Source organism: Pyrus communis, chromosome 12 (assembly GCF_963583255.1).
Source record: "Pyrus communis chromosome 12, drPyrComm1.1, whole genome shotgun sequence".
NCBI classification, from domain to species: domain Eukaryota; kingdom Viridiplantae; phylum Streptophyta; class Magnoliopsida; order Rosales; family Rosaceae; genus Pyrus; species Pyrus communis.
In genome coordinates, this window is record NC_084814.1 from 4,577,690 (window position 1) to 4,593,566 (window position 15,877).

Here is a 15,877-nt window from a genome sequence, read left to right on the forward strand (position 1 = left end):
CATAGAGATATCAAGACTACTAACGTGTTGGTTGATAGACATCTTAACCCAAAGATATCAAACTTTGGATTGGCCAAACTTGCCAAAGAGGATAAAACACATATAAACACCTATGCTGCTAGAACTTTGTGAGTCCCTATGTTTTAACTTCTTATATTTAATCTTACAATATAGTTATATTATGACGTATTTTTGTAACTATTGTATTGATGTCTTGATTTCATGACTTTGCAAATGAAACATGACACCAAAATATGCAATTTGGGCCCATCTGACTGATAGAGAAGATGTTTACAGTTTTGGAATTATTCTACTAGAGATTATTAGTGGGAAGAAGAAATCAACTCAGCAGACAAATGCAGAAGGATTTTATATTCTTGATTGAGAGTAACTTCTTAATTGGACTTTAATTGTGATTTTTGTTGATGTTGTTTACCACTAGATATAAGGCTTTTTTATATTCTTCTTTGTTGAAAGTTCACGTTATTTTTTAAGATAGCTAAGTTATTTTTCTTTTGTTCCTTTCATGTTTTGTAGGCACATGTTCTAAATTTGGAAAGAAAATTAATGAACCTAATGGATCTAAAGTTGGGCTCGGAATTCAACAATTAAGAGACGATGACTATAATCAATGTGGCTCTCCATTGCTGTAATTCCACTTCAAAGCTTAGGATACCATATCTATAGTTGTGAGCATGCTTGAAGGCAAGATTGTTTTTTAAGAGTTCATCTTAGACCCCAAATCTCTCATTAAGTTATGAGATGGATCCAAAGGTGGAGAAACTTTTCCAATTATGTTTGAAAGGGGGCTTTGAGTCAATTGAAGGGACATCGAATGATTCATTTGCAACTTTTCGTGATATCCACCTAGTCAATTCTCATTCAGGTCACCAAGTAATAGAAAAAGGAAGAAAATGACACTCCACAATTTGAAGATGAAATGTTGAAACTATAGAAGTTAAAATTTTTGTATTTAGTTATGGATAATCTTATGCTTTTGTATGATCAGGTGAGCAGGATTTTACACTGGTTTTCTCACTTATTGTGACATGGGTTAATTGTACCTTAACAAATGACTCCAAATGTTGACTTCCAGTCTTTATTGATATTTTTATTAGGTAGAAAAATTTCACCTTTGAAGTTCTCTTGATGATTTGTCATGACATGCTTTTTGTTTATTTTTCGGTTTGTCTTAGTGGCTTTATGCACATTTCTCTTGAGTTGGAGTTACATAATTTGCATTTGGATAGTGAATTGGTTGATTTGAAGTCACATGTTCTAAAGGTTGCTGTTTTCTCTCTCAGCATTAAGACTTAATGACTTGTAGCCCTTTTGGTTTGTGTAACATTTTTAGTGAGAGGTAAAACACTGATCTTACAGCTACTAGATCATAAACTTCCTAAATTCAATTTGAGTCGTATTTTATATTTGAATTGATCTTCAAGTTGTGAGGTGTTATGGATTTGCATCGACATTTGTATTAAAAATGTAAACTTTATATTTGGCACGTCATCACTACAATCAATTTAACAAATTATGTAATAGAAGTATGACATTACAACGAATTCGTAATTAATGTATGATATTGTGCTGTTAAAAAAAATAAAGTATGAATTTGTTATGTCACATAATTAAGGTGTTTAAATGTAATTTTCCAAAGGAGCAAGATAGTCGGATTAAAAGTTAAGTATTGAGCCCGCTCACCGGGTGGACTCGGAATACCCTTCCCTCTCGTCCCTGCAGAAAACCGAGTTACGTTGCACACGAACTCAATCTCCCACATCCAGTTTCCAGCTCGGTCCCCCCTCCCCGCACCCCACCGGATGGATTTTTCAGAACACCACAAAAATATCTTCGGGCCAGACTACGACGACGACGACGACGGTAATAAACAAGATGGGGCCCGTTCATCCTCACCGTCCTCCTCCTCATCGTCGTCTTCGTCCTCATCTTTGTCCTCATCGGCTTCTTCTTCATCCAACGAAGGAGGCGAGTCCAGCAGTGGGAATAGCCCGAGCGCAAGCAGTGGCGGCGGCGCTGGTGGTGGGGAAGAAGAGGTAGAGAATGGCGAAGAGGCTGATTATTCAAATGCCGCAACCGACGACAATGAGTATAGCAATATGGGTTATTTTGGGGAGGACGACAAGGATCTGTTTGGCTCTGACAACGAAGATTACTGTAAAACCCCTGCTACTAGTCCTTTCCCTATTCCTGGTAATTACCTTTTTCATGGCCTTTTATATGTGTTGTGGTATAGTATTTTTTGGTGTTTTTGTTGTGTTGAGAAATGGGTACTCAGCATTTTGGTGATTTTGGTGCTTATTGGGTTAAATTCATGATATTTGTAGCTTTGCCCAACTGAATTTCTTTGATGGGTATCTTGCATTTTTCTGATTTGGTTGTTTCATTGATGGGTTTTCTGGCTTACCCAATTGGCCTTCTTTGATTGGTGTTTTACATGTTTGTTTCCCACGCACTTTTTATTTTTTCCCTGGTTTTTATTTGTTTCTGTAATTTGTTTTAGTAATTTTCTTTTTTGGTTTTGTGACTGTAATTTTGTTTCTACTAGCGTTCCTTCGTCTTGCAGTGTTGCATATGCTGGGAGGGGTTAATGTTTAGATACTTGTAGGTTGAACTTGTTACTATGATATGAGCTTTTGACGTTTCAGCTAAAATGCTTAGTTTGATACTCCCTTTGGATTGCTGTACGTTGAAACCCCATACTCATCTAACATTTTCTTGGCAGTATTGCCTGTCATACGCAATATGAATAATCAGGGTAGAGGGAATTCAGGGCGTGGTCGTTGGCCATCTGGACGTCCAAATGATAGAGGTGCAGGCATCCTTGGTCGAGGTGGACCTTTTCAGCAGAGACAAAATTTTGGATATGGTGGCTCAAATGGTTATCGCGATGAACGTTTTGTCTCGGAACTAAGACTACTTTCAAAGAGCGAAGAAACACTGTCAAGAAAGGCCGTTGCATTTCAGGAAGTATGTCTAATAATCATTAATTTCTATGCTACCTTTTCTCTCTCATTTCAAGTCAAGTGCTTCTATGGTTGACTTATCAAGGGTGCATGGATAAATATCACAAAATATAGATCTTATATTTTTACTGATATAGCTAAATTTTGGACGACTTAGTTTATTCCCTTTGTATAAAATAATTTCTTTAAAGTGTTACATTGGCTTTTGGTTTAACTGATGCAAGCAGCATTAGTCATATATATCCGTGGCAGTTCGGTAAATTTACTTGTTGATCAGGGATTTAATCCACATGTTCATAAGTCGGTCTTGTCAATTGACTGGTGCATTATGAGTACGTTAGTTGTTTTTTCTCTTCAATAATTTAATAATTTTACCCATTAGCCCTGTGAGCTTGCTTGCTATAGTCGGGTAGAAGGTGGAGATGTCAGCTTTGACGAGACCAGTTTGGTAAGCATATTGTAGCTTACTTTCTGAATGGTCTGTTCTTTTGGTAGGTTTCTCTTGTATATGCAGTGCACACTAATCACTAACTAATTCATGTTGTTCTGTCATCCACATTAGAGGCTTTTCAAGCGTCTTATTACTGAAGAAATTGGAAGAGATCTGAATGAAGGTTATGATACTTTTATTGCGAAGAAAGGTATGTTTTGTGTTAAAATAAATATTTTTTTAGATTTATAATATGTGTATTGGAGTTAGTTTATATGTTTCTTTGTGGTTTTTTGCATACGAGATCTGATTTTTGCGGGAGAATTTATGTGTTTTTTTTTATTTGTCTGAACCAGATTTGGGCTCTCAAGGTTTTGGTGACCTTCTCGGCTGCATAAGAGACAAGAATATTCCACTTCAAAACATTCATTTTGTGGTGCGAAGCGTATTACACTTATTGTTTTCTCATTTATAATTTTTCCATATGGGTTATTGACTACTAATTTGTTTGACATCTTTTTCTCTTTGACAGACTTATCGCAACAATCTTAATAAGGTATTTCTTAGTACCTTTCCGTAATTTGTTCTGAAGATAATTTCCTATATTAGTTTGAATGGATATCATTGATGAACCATGGATTAGTTATCATATGGTGTGTAGATGTGGAGTGATTTTGGATAAGAGGGTATAGATTCTAGCAGTTGAATGCTTAAACCAATTTAATGAGCAGCTGTAGGCCTCTAATGACTGCTTTTTAATGGATACTCAAATTATAATTATCTTTATGCACACTTAGTGATACAAATAAATGAAGAAAGGGGCAATACTCCCAAGAAACATACTAGAGACACAATGCTGTAGAGTACTTCAGCTGATTGGTTATTAGTGTAATATTTTAAGCTGTGGTATTTGTTGGACTAGCTAACAGGTCTTTTGTTGTGTTGTATTTCATATGCTTCTCGTTTTTTTTTTTTTTTTTTTTTTTTTTTCCTGTAGATATTGGCCACTTTTTATAATAAAAGGGATCCTTGGGAGATGGGAGTGCATAAAAGGAATGGGGTTGTCTATCTTGATGTGCATAAACTACCTGAAAGGCCACAGACTGAGTTGGATCGAAGAAGGTACTGGACTTTGATTTATTCTTTAAAAATTCGTATGGTCTTTCTAGGATGGCAATGACTATGTTCTTGGAGCATTTGGAATTGCTTCCCTTGTATGTTTAATGGAGTTATTGGAATTGCTTATTGCTTTAATCAATGGAATTCTTCTGCTTAAGAAATAGATTTATTAATGAATATCAATGTTTTCAAACCCTTCTTCTCAAGTTGTACCTGAAGGATAGAGTAACAGCCAACAATTTCGATTTTCATTATGAAAGAACGGGAAATTTGATAAGGATTGTCAAAGCTCAACGTGTTGCTATTCTTGAATTTAATATGGTAATGAGATGTAATATAGAGCAGATGCAGAAGTGATTTCATAAGGTATATGATTTACTTCATTGAAGTTGGGCATAAATGCTTCCTGTCATCTAGATTGTGGGAGATATATTTGTGTTTTAATCAATGTATTGAAAGCGTGAGGCTTGGGCGAGGCGTTTGAGGGATAGCCCAGCCTAGGCATGAGGCGAAGCCTCACGGGACCTAAATTTTTTAATATATACACTAAACGTACACATATATTATATTAAAAAAAAGAAGAAGATAATTAATCAATAATTACCCTGAGCACACACATATATTATAAATACATATACACATATACACACACACACACACACACACACATATATATATATATATATATATAATAGAGGATGAAAAGCACAATGAGCACACATATAACAATGCACGCAGACAACACACACATTCATTATATAAAAAGATAAAAATCAGAAAAAAAAAGGCAGATAGACAATAGTGGAAGGAAGAGGTATGAGGCAGTTAAAACCCTCCCCAAAATTTGGGTTTGGGAGTTAAAAAAAAAAAAAAAAAAAAAAAAAAAAAAATCCCTTGAGGCGCACCTAGGCAGCTCCGGCGACGCCTTCCGCCCACTCCCTCAAAACAGAGGCGGCAACCCTCAAGCCCAGCCTCATAGGGCGCCTAGGCAAAACCTGAGGCGAGCCTTTTAAAACATTGGTTTTAATTGATACCTTAGCAGCTAATTGTAACTGATATTTTGTTGTTCTTCATCTAACTGGTTCAAGAGGGCTAAGCATGCTTAGATATGCATCTTTCTATTATTGCTTATTTTCATTTTCAGGCGTGCTTTATGCAATGTTATCCTTTCAACTCAGGTGTTACTGGGGGTATTGTTTTGAGAGTCTTGCCACTGAAGATCCAGGAAGAGGTGATGGAGGGATACATCATGTTGATGCCAATGTTGAATACTGTTCTGTGATCAAAACAAAATTAGGGGCTCATCGCATTCTTATGGGTGCTGAAATGGATTGCTGCGACTCGACTGATGATGGAAGGAGGTTTTATGTGGAATTAAAGACAAGCCGTGAGGTTGACATTTGTTTTTCTTCACTCTCCTGTACATGCAACTCTTTTTCTTCTCGGAGCTTTCTTATGTAACTGACCGTAAGTTTCTCATTCAATTGTGCAGTTGGACAACCATAAAATAGAGTATGAATTTGAGAAAGAGAAGCTCCTCAAGTTTTGGGTACATTACTGTTTTCTTACCTAAAAACACACACGGTCTTCAATAGCTTTTGTTAGCGATTGACATGCAAAATGGTAGAATTTAGATTGTACTTCAGTCTTATCTAGTTTTCTCAAGGAATTGGTTGTCATTGTCTCTAGTCCTTTTCCTATTTATATTTCAAAGCATCTGTTTTTTTTTTTTTTTTTTTTTTTTTTTTTTTGGGGGTAAAGGAGTGAACCTGTCTTTTATATTTTCGTCAGGCTTCTGTAAAATCTGTGATTATAAATGAGTTAACATTTCTCTTATATTTGGTGCAGATTCAATCATTCTTAGCAGGTGTTCCCTATATTGTCATCGGATTTAGGTAATCCAAATTGCTACTTAAGCCTTTTACTTTCGAAATTGGTACTTAAGCTTGTCACTTTCTTACTGGGTAGACCATTAACTGTGTACATCAAAATTTTTTCAACATGGCTTGGATAGCTTATGCGTATTAAAAGGTGCAAAAGAATGGTAATTTGTATAGTTGACATAAATAACTTAAATTCATAGAAACACATGTATTATATATTCCACTGTGCAGTTGCTTGTTCCGGGAAGAGTTTTTGTGGTAGCTCTTACATTTGCTACTCTACACAATTTATATATAAATATATTCCCTTTTTACAGGAACGATGCAGGTCAACTTGTCCGCACAGAGAGACTAAGAACCAAAGATATAACGCAAAGAGTGAAAATGAAGAACTACTGGCAGGTATATTTTGTTTTCTGTGATGCAAATGGTTTCTGAGCATACAACCAACCACCTTCCTACCCGTTACACTGAAAAAAAATTAATTTATCGATCTTAGTGTTTGTGAAGTTTATCGCTCATGCTTGTGCTGAATAAATGTTCTATCTGTCACTTTTAATGAAACTGGTTGTCACTTCTAATGAACCTGGTTGGCAGGGAGGAGTTTGCTTGGCATTTGCTGATGAGGTATTATGCTGGCTCTATGGGACCGTAAAAGACAGTGAGTTTGAAATCTTTGTCTCTGTTTTCCCTTCAGCTTCATTGGTTTCCCATTCAATTAGAAAAAGTGCAGAAAAGAACATGATTCTCTACTCCCTTTCTTAATTGAAGAAAGAGATAGGAGAAGGAAATTTGAGAGAAGATGAGGAAAACATGATGGTTACGAAAAATGAAAACTGAAAGCAATATTAAATTGTTTCTAGGTTTAGTTCTTTCTGTTCTTCCTTTGTCTCTCTCATTTCTTTCCTCTTCCTCCACTCTTTAGTTAAAAGATAAAAAGATTTCTAAAACAATTGCAAAAGCAGCTTGCGTATAACTTTTGAGGTCAATGCTTAACTTGTACTCCTGCAACTGGCATGCGAAACATTACAACTATATTTATAACGGTTAACACATCGCTACCACATGAGTGTGTTATATATTCTATAAAACTGATCGTATTTACAGTAATTCACTTATAATAGCTTTTCGTAGCTGAAGTAGTCAGATTCAGATTTCTGTTGAACGTAGACAATGTTTTCCTCAGCAGTCAGACGGTGCGCTTGTTTAATAAATGTGCTAATTTTTACAGATGAAGATTACATATTGCAGTTTACTCATCCTTACCAACGTTTGGAGCTCTTACAAGCCCAATCTTGCCCAGAAGAAATTACTAACCATGTTCAGCAATTGTAGACGTTTAGTGACGCACCCCGTATTAACCCTATTTTCCCAGTCGTTTTTGCTTCAAATTGCTTGTACCTCCTTGAGGCATAAAATGCACTGTTATCCCCAACATTGCTGTTTGTCTTTCTTTTCGGATTTCATAGTAGTCGAATGGCTCATACGATTGTCATGCGGCCGAGATCACCACCAGTCGAGAGAATTGTGTAAATGAACCTCTGTTTCTTGTTTTCATTCTGCTTTATTAGTTTACCAACATCTTTCGGTATCATACATGCTGTTATCTACAACTTTTTTTTTTTTTCAAAAAAGGGTGAATTACCAATTTAATTCCTGAATTATCACCTGAGGGAAAATTAGATCTCTAAACTATTTTTTTTTCAACAAAATCAGTCACTGAATTATAAAAATCTGCCAATTACATCCCTAATATTAGATTTAAAGTTACTATATTCAACTTTCTGTCAATTTAAGTCATGTTACTTGCATATGATATACATTGGAAGATAGATTGGTAATATTTTTATAAAGAAATAGTGTATAGAGTTAACTTTGGAGAGTAAATTAGACATAAGATTCGCAACCTATATGAAATGTTAAGGGCATATAGGAGAGAAAAGGACGGTATTACACTCTAAAGTGTGTGAAGTGACTTCATTTGACCAAAAATTGGATAAAATAGTTTTGAATATAATAGTAGGGATGAAATTAGCAATTTTTAATGAATTTAGGGACTTATTTTATCCAAAAAATAATTCAGAGACCTAATTTTCACTAAGGTGATAGTTCAGGGACTAAATCAGCACTTCACCCAAAAATCAAAACAAGATGTTAACGTGATTTAATCGTAACCGTTTAAATAGTAAGGGAGGGAAGGGGAAGATAGATTAGGAGGAGAGAAAATCCTACTCCAGATTGAGGAGGAGAAAGTTAGGGGGTTGGTGGGACCTAATTTTTGTTAAAATATAAATAGAGGTGTGCTATCCACACACTTTTTTTTACTTCATACATATCCTCTTAATTTATGATCATCAGATCAATTGAATTAAAGAAGATCAAAAGGCAGAAATTAACAAGGGAAGTATGAGAAGTAAAAACGAATGTGTGAATAGCACATCCCTATAAATAAAATAAAAATATGAATTTATAACCGTTTGATTTGTGGTGAACGGTCAAAATTACTTGATTCCTAAGATCCTCACTCGGAATCTGGGGAGGATCCTTTTCCGTATCTGTTGACCCACTTATCTTAGAGATAGGGTAGTACATGTCGACCGACCAAAAAAAAACGCGTGGTAATAGTAAATGTTGTCCCAAGAAACATCAATCTCCTACTTATGAGTTATGACTCTCCTCCCAACTTTCAGTCGGAAACAGGGAAGCACAAAAATGCTTGCCAATTCAAGTTTTCTTACCTTCTTGTTCATTCATGGACTAATACTACATCTGCTAGTAGTAATGTCAGAGTCCAGATACGTGGCGACCGCCACGGCCACTCCTCAAGATTTTTCTGGCCTTCACACGGATGAATTTACAGTAGTATCAAGAAGAGTCTACACGGGATCGCGGCCGCCGTCACCAAAATCTAACGTTCCATCTCATTTCTGGCCACCACCGGAGCGATACCCGCCGCCGCCGCCACAACAACAGCCATGAATTTAAGGTAGTATCAAGAAAAGTCTACACGATATCTTAGAAACTCTATATTTCCCCATCTGCCTGTTCATGGTTCATCATGCAATGTCCATTTTGCTGTATGCATGTTATTTTACTTTCTTTTCGTTAGTTTATGCATGTTATGTTACTTTCCTTATTTCCGTGGTCAAGAATTCAATAATCAAGATCTCACAGTCGAAAAGTCAAGTGTATATGATAAATCGGAGCATAGTAGAATTTTTGCTCTCCTCATGAAATCAAAAGTAATAATATATGCATCCGCCTTTTAATGTTGCAAACCACAAAAAATGAATGACTTGTCAATGTATTTGATCAAAGATAGTATGAGATCTGTGCTTTCAAAAAGAACACCATATTTGTAAATTGCCGACGAACACAAGAATCTTCATCCGTTCATTCATTCAAATCAGGGTTTTCTTTTCAACATCCGAAAAACCTGATTGTTGCGGAACAATTTCAATTGTCAATGCAAATTACGTGTGACGGAATTTCCAGCACTTTTAGTCAGTGCTTTGGTAATGACATGAGTAACGATTCCAACGGGACAGAAAAAGAGGCAAAGAGAAACTGAATGTCGCGTCTCAATTTCGTTGTCCAGTCCATCGCGAAAAACCTGCCTGGAAAAATGAATGCGCGAGTGTTAGAACCGAGAAACTCACGGACACAGACACAGCAAAGTGAGAGGAAAAGAGCTGCCGTGCAGCAAATAGATCCACAACCAACAAGTGAATCCAAGCAGAAGCTAATGTCATCTCATTCGAAAACATCCTTCCCATACCAGGCAGCTGCACATATAGTAGATAGGCAGAAAAAAAAAAAAGAGTTTCGTATAACGACATTTTCATAACTTATCAGAACTGAATGTATATGTGCTAATACATACCTCAGGAAGCCAGTATTTACTTGCAAAAATCAACTGTAGCGTTCTAGGAGTCCAATAGAGGTATAGTAGATAGGCATAGAGAATTCCCAGCACGATATACGGGATGCTACTTTCAATGGAAATTTTCATCTGCATTTCCATGAGTTCAAATAATTAGGTACGTCAGTTTAAGTTCAGCAAACCATGAAAAAAAAAAGAGGGGATTTTCAACCTACCAAGATAACAGATCGAGGAAATTTAAAGTCGTAAAGACTCAACTTGAGATGAAATATGCCATCGGCCCATCACTACAACCATGTATTTCGGCGAAAGAGATGTAACGATTTGGGGAAAAAAAACACACACAACTGAATAGTGAATACGTTCATATAACAGCTTTCAAATATATACGACGATTATGATAATTAATCTACAAGTTGAACGAAAATTGATACATTGAATGAGAATCAGAGGACTGAAGTAAATACAGAAACATACTAGTTCAGCTTTAGGAGCCAGAGCCATGAATGAGGGCATAGAACGGGAGAACTGCAGTTGTTCCGAAAGTAAAATCAGTGCTAGCAATTTTATCAGTAATATTTGAAACTAAGCTTAGCTCCAGCCCTTCCATCCCTTATCCTCGCACCAACATGCGGGGCGTGACAGCAAACGTATGGATCACAAGAACATGAAATGGCTAAAAGTTATTTACAACTTTTTACATTACTGTCAATGCATAGATGTATCCAAATTACTCGACTTAATATAAATTATGAGGGACTCGGATTCTCTCCGGAACTTTTTCTGTACCCCATCTTAGCCGTCCGGTTAAATCGTACGGTGGGAAACGCTAATGTTTTCCATCAAAACAGCATCGTTTCTATCCTATATAAACTACCTGTTAACAAAACCCTTTGGTGTCTTCACGAGTGCTTTAGAGAGTATCACGTGAGAGCAATTGTGATATTACGAAGAGTGGCAGAGCTAGCAAGTAAAATGATCAAAATTAATTAACTTGTTTCACAAGAAACAAATCCAAGGATTAATGTTTGATTAGTAGAAGCTTCAGTGGAAAGAATAAGATGACGAGAAAAATGAAAAAAGGGTGAGACATATTACTCAACTTGTCCTGCACATAAATATAAATGAGCTTAGTTAAGTTGGTTAGAGCAGTGTGCTCCACTACTTTGCATTTAAGTTTGAATCTTTTTTTTTGTAGTTTAGATAATTTTAATGTAGAATTTCATTTGAAATTCGGGGTAGCAATTCTGCTGCCTTCTCTTTGGCTTTATATACAAAGAATGGGTTTGAGATTCGGGATGATAATTCCGGTTTGAGGTGAATTCTATCATGTATATTAGAGATAGAGAGTATATGTATTATAATAATATTATTTTTTGAAAGAAGCAAACAATAGGAAATCAATGCTTATTTATCCAAAGAAACATCAATCCTCTATGAGTCATGACTCTCCTCCCAACTCTATGTCGGAAACAGGGAAGCACAAAAATGCTTGTCAATCCAAGTTTTCTAACCTTCTTGTTCATTCATGGACTACAACTGCTAGTAGTAATGTCGCAGTCCAGTTACATGGCAACCGCGACGGCCGCTCCTCAAGGTTTTTCTGGCCTTCCCATGGGTGAATTTAAGGTAGTATCAAGAAGAGCCTACAGGAGATCACCGCCGCCGTCACCGAAATCTAATGTTCCATTTCATTTCCTACCACGACCAGAGTGGTCTCCACCGCCACCGCAACCGAAACCTAATGTTCCTATTCATTTCTTGCCACCACCGGAGCAATGTCCGCCGCCGCCACCACCACCACCACCACCACCACGGCCATATATTCTTAGACCTTAGTAAGTTAGAAACTCTATATTTCCCCATCTGCCTGTTCACGACTTTCATTATGATTCACCAAGCAAGCCCATTTTGCTGTATGCATGTTATGTTACTTTCATTAGTGTAAGCATGTTACGTTAATTTCATTAGCGTATGCATGTTGTGTTACTTTCATTAGATCTGTGGTCAATAGTCTAATGACCAGGATCCAAGAGCCGAAATTTCAGGTGTATAATAGACTGGAGCATAGTAGAATTTTAGCTCTCTCCTTGTGAAATCAAAAGTAATAATACATAGATCCGCCTGTTAGTGATGCAAACCACCAAAAATAAAAAAAATGAATGACTTGTCAATGTATTTGATCAAAGATAGTATGATATAAGTGCTTTCAACGAGAACAACATATTTGTAAATTGCCGACGAACATAAGAATCTTCATGCGTTCATTCATTCAAATCAGGGTTTTCTTTTCAACTTCCGAAAAATCTTGATTGTTGCGGAAAATTTTCAATTGTCAATGCATATTACGTGTGCCGGAACTTCCAGCATTTTTAGTCAGTGCTTTGGTAATGACATGAGCAACGATTCCAACGGGACAGAAAAAGAGGCAAAGAGAAACTGAATGTCGCGTTTCAATTTCGTTGTCCAGTCCATCACGAAAAACCTGTCTGGAAAAATGAACGCGCGAGTGTTAGAACCGAGAAACTCACAGACATAGACACAGCAAAGTGAGAGGAAAAGAGCTACCTTGCAGCAAAGAGATCCACAACCAACAAGTGAATCCAAGCAGAAGCTAATGTCATCTCATTCGAGAACATCCTTCCAATACCCGGCAGCTGCACATATAGTAGATAGGCAGAAAAAGAAGAGTTTCGTATGAAGACATTTTCATAGCGTATCGGAACTGAATGTATATGTGCTAATACATACCTCAGGAAGCCAGTATTTACTTGCAAAAATCAACTGTAGCGTTTCAGGAGTCCAAGAGAGGTACAGTAGATAGGCATAGAGAACTCCCAGCACGATATACGGTATGCTACTTTCCATGGAAATTTTCGTCTGCGTTTTACGTGAGTAGAAATAATTAGGTGCATCAGTTTAAGTTCAGCAAACCATGAAAAAGTGGGGTTTTCAACCTACCGAGATAAGAGTTGAGGAAAATTTGGGTAATAAAGACTCAATTTGACATGAAATATGCCATCAGTACAACCATGTCTTTCAGGAAAAGAGATGTGATTTGAGGGAAAAAACACACACACGACTGACAGCTTTCAAATATATACGACAACTATGATAATTAATCTACACGTTGAACGAAAACTGATACATTGAATGGAAATCAGAGGACTGAAATAAATACAGAAACATACTAGTTCAGCTTTAGGTGCCAGAACCATGAGGGCATAGAATGGGAGAACTGAGGTTGTTCCGACAGTAAAAGCAGTGCTAGCCATTTGAGAACTTGCCAACCCTGTAAAACAAAAAGAACATTGAGCTTATTTTATCAGTAATATTTGAAACTAAGCCTACCTCCAGTCCTCTCATCCCCTTATCCTCACAGTAACATGAGGGGCGTGACAGCAAACATCTGGATCACAAGAACATGAAATGGCTAAAAGATTTTTCAATTCCAGAAGTTATCAAACTTGCATGCACCATATGACACCGCTATTAGTAACTATTTACAGAAATTATTACAGGAGTTTCCGAAAGAGAGAACAATAAACTTAAAAGGTAGGGCGAAAGTGTTAATACCATATGTACCCAACAGCCAACACAATAGAACGAGAACAACGAAATCCCCAATTAAATTATATGGAAGGGCCTTGTAGAACTGGATATTGCAGTCACATGCAACATAGAACAAGAAGTACAAGTGACAAGAACATTGGCAGAAAGAGTTATCAAGTGTTTCTAATGTTTGGTTGACCTTGATCTAGTCAGTTTGGCAAGCAGGATATTCACAGTGATCTTAAAAAACCATTCAGCAGCTAAAACCTGGTGGTCTCTAAGTTACAGCTTTTTTGTTCATATCCCTACATCGTTCTGCACATATGGGGTATATCAACGGCTTCACCCAAAACATGCTACAGACTTTTCAATTTTCATAGTTTTGTTGGACTTAGGCTTAGCATGAGATACTTGCGAATCTTTATCCTAAATTTGTACCTCAAATACCTCTGTTAGGAATCTGTTACTAGAAGAAATGTCTGAAGTAATAAACAAGTTACTAACATGCATAAAACTACTTTCGGACTTTGCAAGATATGCAAAAATTTAATAAGCCACGTAAAATGATGTTAATATACATGACTAAAAGGAAATAAAGTGGCAGAGGGGATCACATGACGCATATACTCGAGAGATTTTTCGAAGTGGAACGATACTCTCATGCCTTGGTCTCATAGTAACTCTCAAACCTCCCAAAAAACTCCAGCTCTTGTGTAAGTGAGCTCCTACTGTCACAAGCTGATGACCAAACAGTTCAGTTTTGCCACTTGTGAGTGGAAAATCGAACCTTTGTTTGCTTCCATCATTACTCCAAGGTCTTAACGTCTTCTTAGCGTGGTCAATCTACAAGAAACGGAAGTTCAATTGTAAGAGAAGTTCCCAAATCACAAGATCATACCGAGTAACTAAACACGTTATGAATCGGCCAATAATTCTTGGACATTACAAGTATTGACAGCACCAGAAGCACAATAAAAATTATTCGAGCAAAGTAACCCATCAAGTTCACACAGCATTTTACTTTCATGAGCCCTCTGAGCTCTAAACTGTGACAAAAATTGCTTTAATTTCTAATTTTCTATATAATTAATATATACCATTTGGAAATTATATAAGCAGCAATAAAAGAAGAAGAGTTATTAAGGCCAAGAGAAACAATCTCTGCTGCACCCAAACCGCAAATCCAAAGAAAAAAACATAACTTTTCAACCTCTATGCCAAACTAGAGATTACCCATTTCGAATGGATCATAAATTCATCAAAAACTAGCACAAATCTATAAACTACAAAGAAACTATATGAGAAATAAAAGATAATACCTTGGAAATGGAAGGGAGGGAAAAGGAAGAAGAGAGGGCCATGTTTTGTTTTGTTGCGAGACCAGAAAACCCAGGAAAACAACAATAATGGCTGATTCATTTCACTCGGTTTTTAAGGGATCCTTCGCTGAAACTTCGGAAAGAAAACAAAACAAAACGTGGGAAGTTGAGTTCGGCATTGGAGTGAGTAAAGTAGACTACTGTAAGCCTGGTTTCCACTGAGAGATGCACAGAACGGGACACATACGAAGCTCGGGACTTGTGGGGGAGAGAGAGAGAGAGAGAGGAGTTAAACGATTTTAAAATTGAATAAATTTCTCTAAAGACAACCGACCATTAAATTATGTTACAGAGGACAAGTAATTTCGAATGTAACATTTGTAATATAAAATAATGTCGCACCGTCATTTTTCTTAATAAGGAATGCTTGGTTACAATTTAGAATCTGTTATTATATGTTTGCTCTAGTTTTTATTGTTTTGATGTTGAAACTGTATTTCTTTATCCATAGGCAATCAGCTTCGATGTATTGGGGCTATATGTATCGGAACAAGTTATGATAGAATATGTCTTGTTCATCTAAATGAAATGAATGGAATGGCTATAGCAATTCCAAAAATAGTCAGACTTTCTGACACGTGCTGCCCGACATCCGAAGGTAACGAAATCATATTATGATGCATGAGAACTAGAAACAATTAACC

At 36.6% G+C, this 15,877-nt stretch overlaps 2 protein-coding genes and 1 pseudogene across 2 annotated transcripts; 1 reads left to right on the forward strand and 2 right to left on the reverse strand.

The window, feature by feature from the left end:
• The first annotated feature begins 1,679 nt into the window (after positions 1-1,679).
• On the forward strand, positions 1,680-7,998 carry LOC137710601 (NAD-capped RNA hydrolase DXO1-like). Its single transcript, XM_068449670.1, has 13 exons — positions 1,680-2,214; positions 2,747-2,991; positions 3,370-3,435; positions 3,550-3,628; positions 3,774-3,853; positions 3,950-3,973; positions 4,415-4,539; positions 5,715-5,928; positions 6,029-6,085; positions 6,385-6,431; positions 6,737-6,821; positions 7,017-7,080; positions 7,651-7,998. Exons 1-13 carry the CDS (start codon positions 1,824-1,826, stop codon positions 7,752-7,754), a joined length of 1,581 nt encoding a protein of 526 aa, XP_068305771.1. The 5' UTR covers positions 1,680-1,823; the 3' UTR covers positions 7,755-7,998.
• A 1,098-nt stretch (positions 7,999-9,096) lies between these two features.
• LOC137709941 (protein ABA DEFICIENT 4, chloroplastic-like) lies at positions 9,097-10,912 on the reverse strand (annotated as a pseudogene).
• A 1,457-nt stretch (positions 10,913-12,369) lies between these two features.
• LOC137710884 (protein ABA DEFICIENT 4, chloroplastic-like) lies at positions 12,370-15,456 on the reverse strand. Its single transcript, XM_068450039.1, has 6 exons — positions 15,174-15,456; positions 14,469-14,697; positions 13,494-13,594; positions 13,054-13,182; positions 12,871-12,959; positions 12,370-12,791 (listed from the first exon to the last, which is right to left on the reverse strand). The coding sequence occupies exons 1-6, from the start codon at positions 15,213-15,215 to the stop codon at positions 12,638-12,640; spliced, it is 744 nt and encodes a 247-aa protein (XP_068306140.1). The 5' UTR covers positions 15,216-15,456; the 3' UTR covers positions 12,370-12,637.
• Between the last annotated feature and the right edge of the window lie 421 nt (positions 15,457-15,877).

Excerpts from the sequence above, each read along its gene's own strand:
- LOC137710601 (XM_068449670.1), top strand. The coding sequence starts at position 1,824 with ATGGATTTTTCAGAACACCACAAAAATATCTTCGGGCCAGACTACGAC. Across the intron at positions 3,974-4,414 it reads ATCGCAACAATCTTAATAAG|ATATTGGCCACTTTTTATAA; the intron begins GTATTTCTTAGT and ends TTTTTCCTGTAG. Across the intron at positions 5,929-6,028 it reads AATTAAAGACAAGCCGTGAG|TTGGACAACCATAAAATAGA; the intron begins GTTGACATTTGT and ends TCAATTGTGCAG.
- LOC137710884 (XM_068450039.1), bottom strand. The coding sequence starts at position 15,215 with ATGGCCCTCTCTTCTTCCTTTTCCCTCCCTTCCATTTCCAAG. Across the intron at positions 13,595-14,468 it reads CTCTCGAGTATATGCGTCAT|GGTTGGCAAGTTCTCAAATG; the intron begins GTGATCCCCTCT and ends TTTGTTTTACAG. Across the intron at positions 13,183-13,493 it reads TGGCACCTAAAGCTGAACTA|ACGAAAATTTCCATGGAAAG; the intron begins GTATGTTTCTGT and ends CGTAAAACGCAG.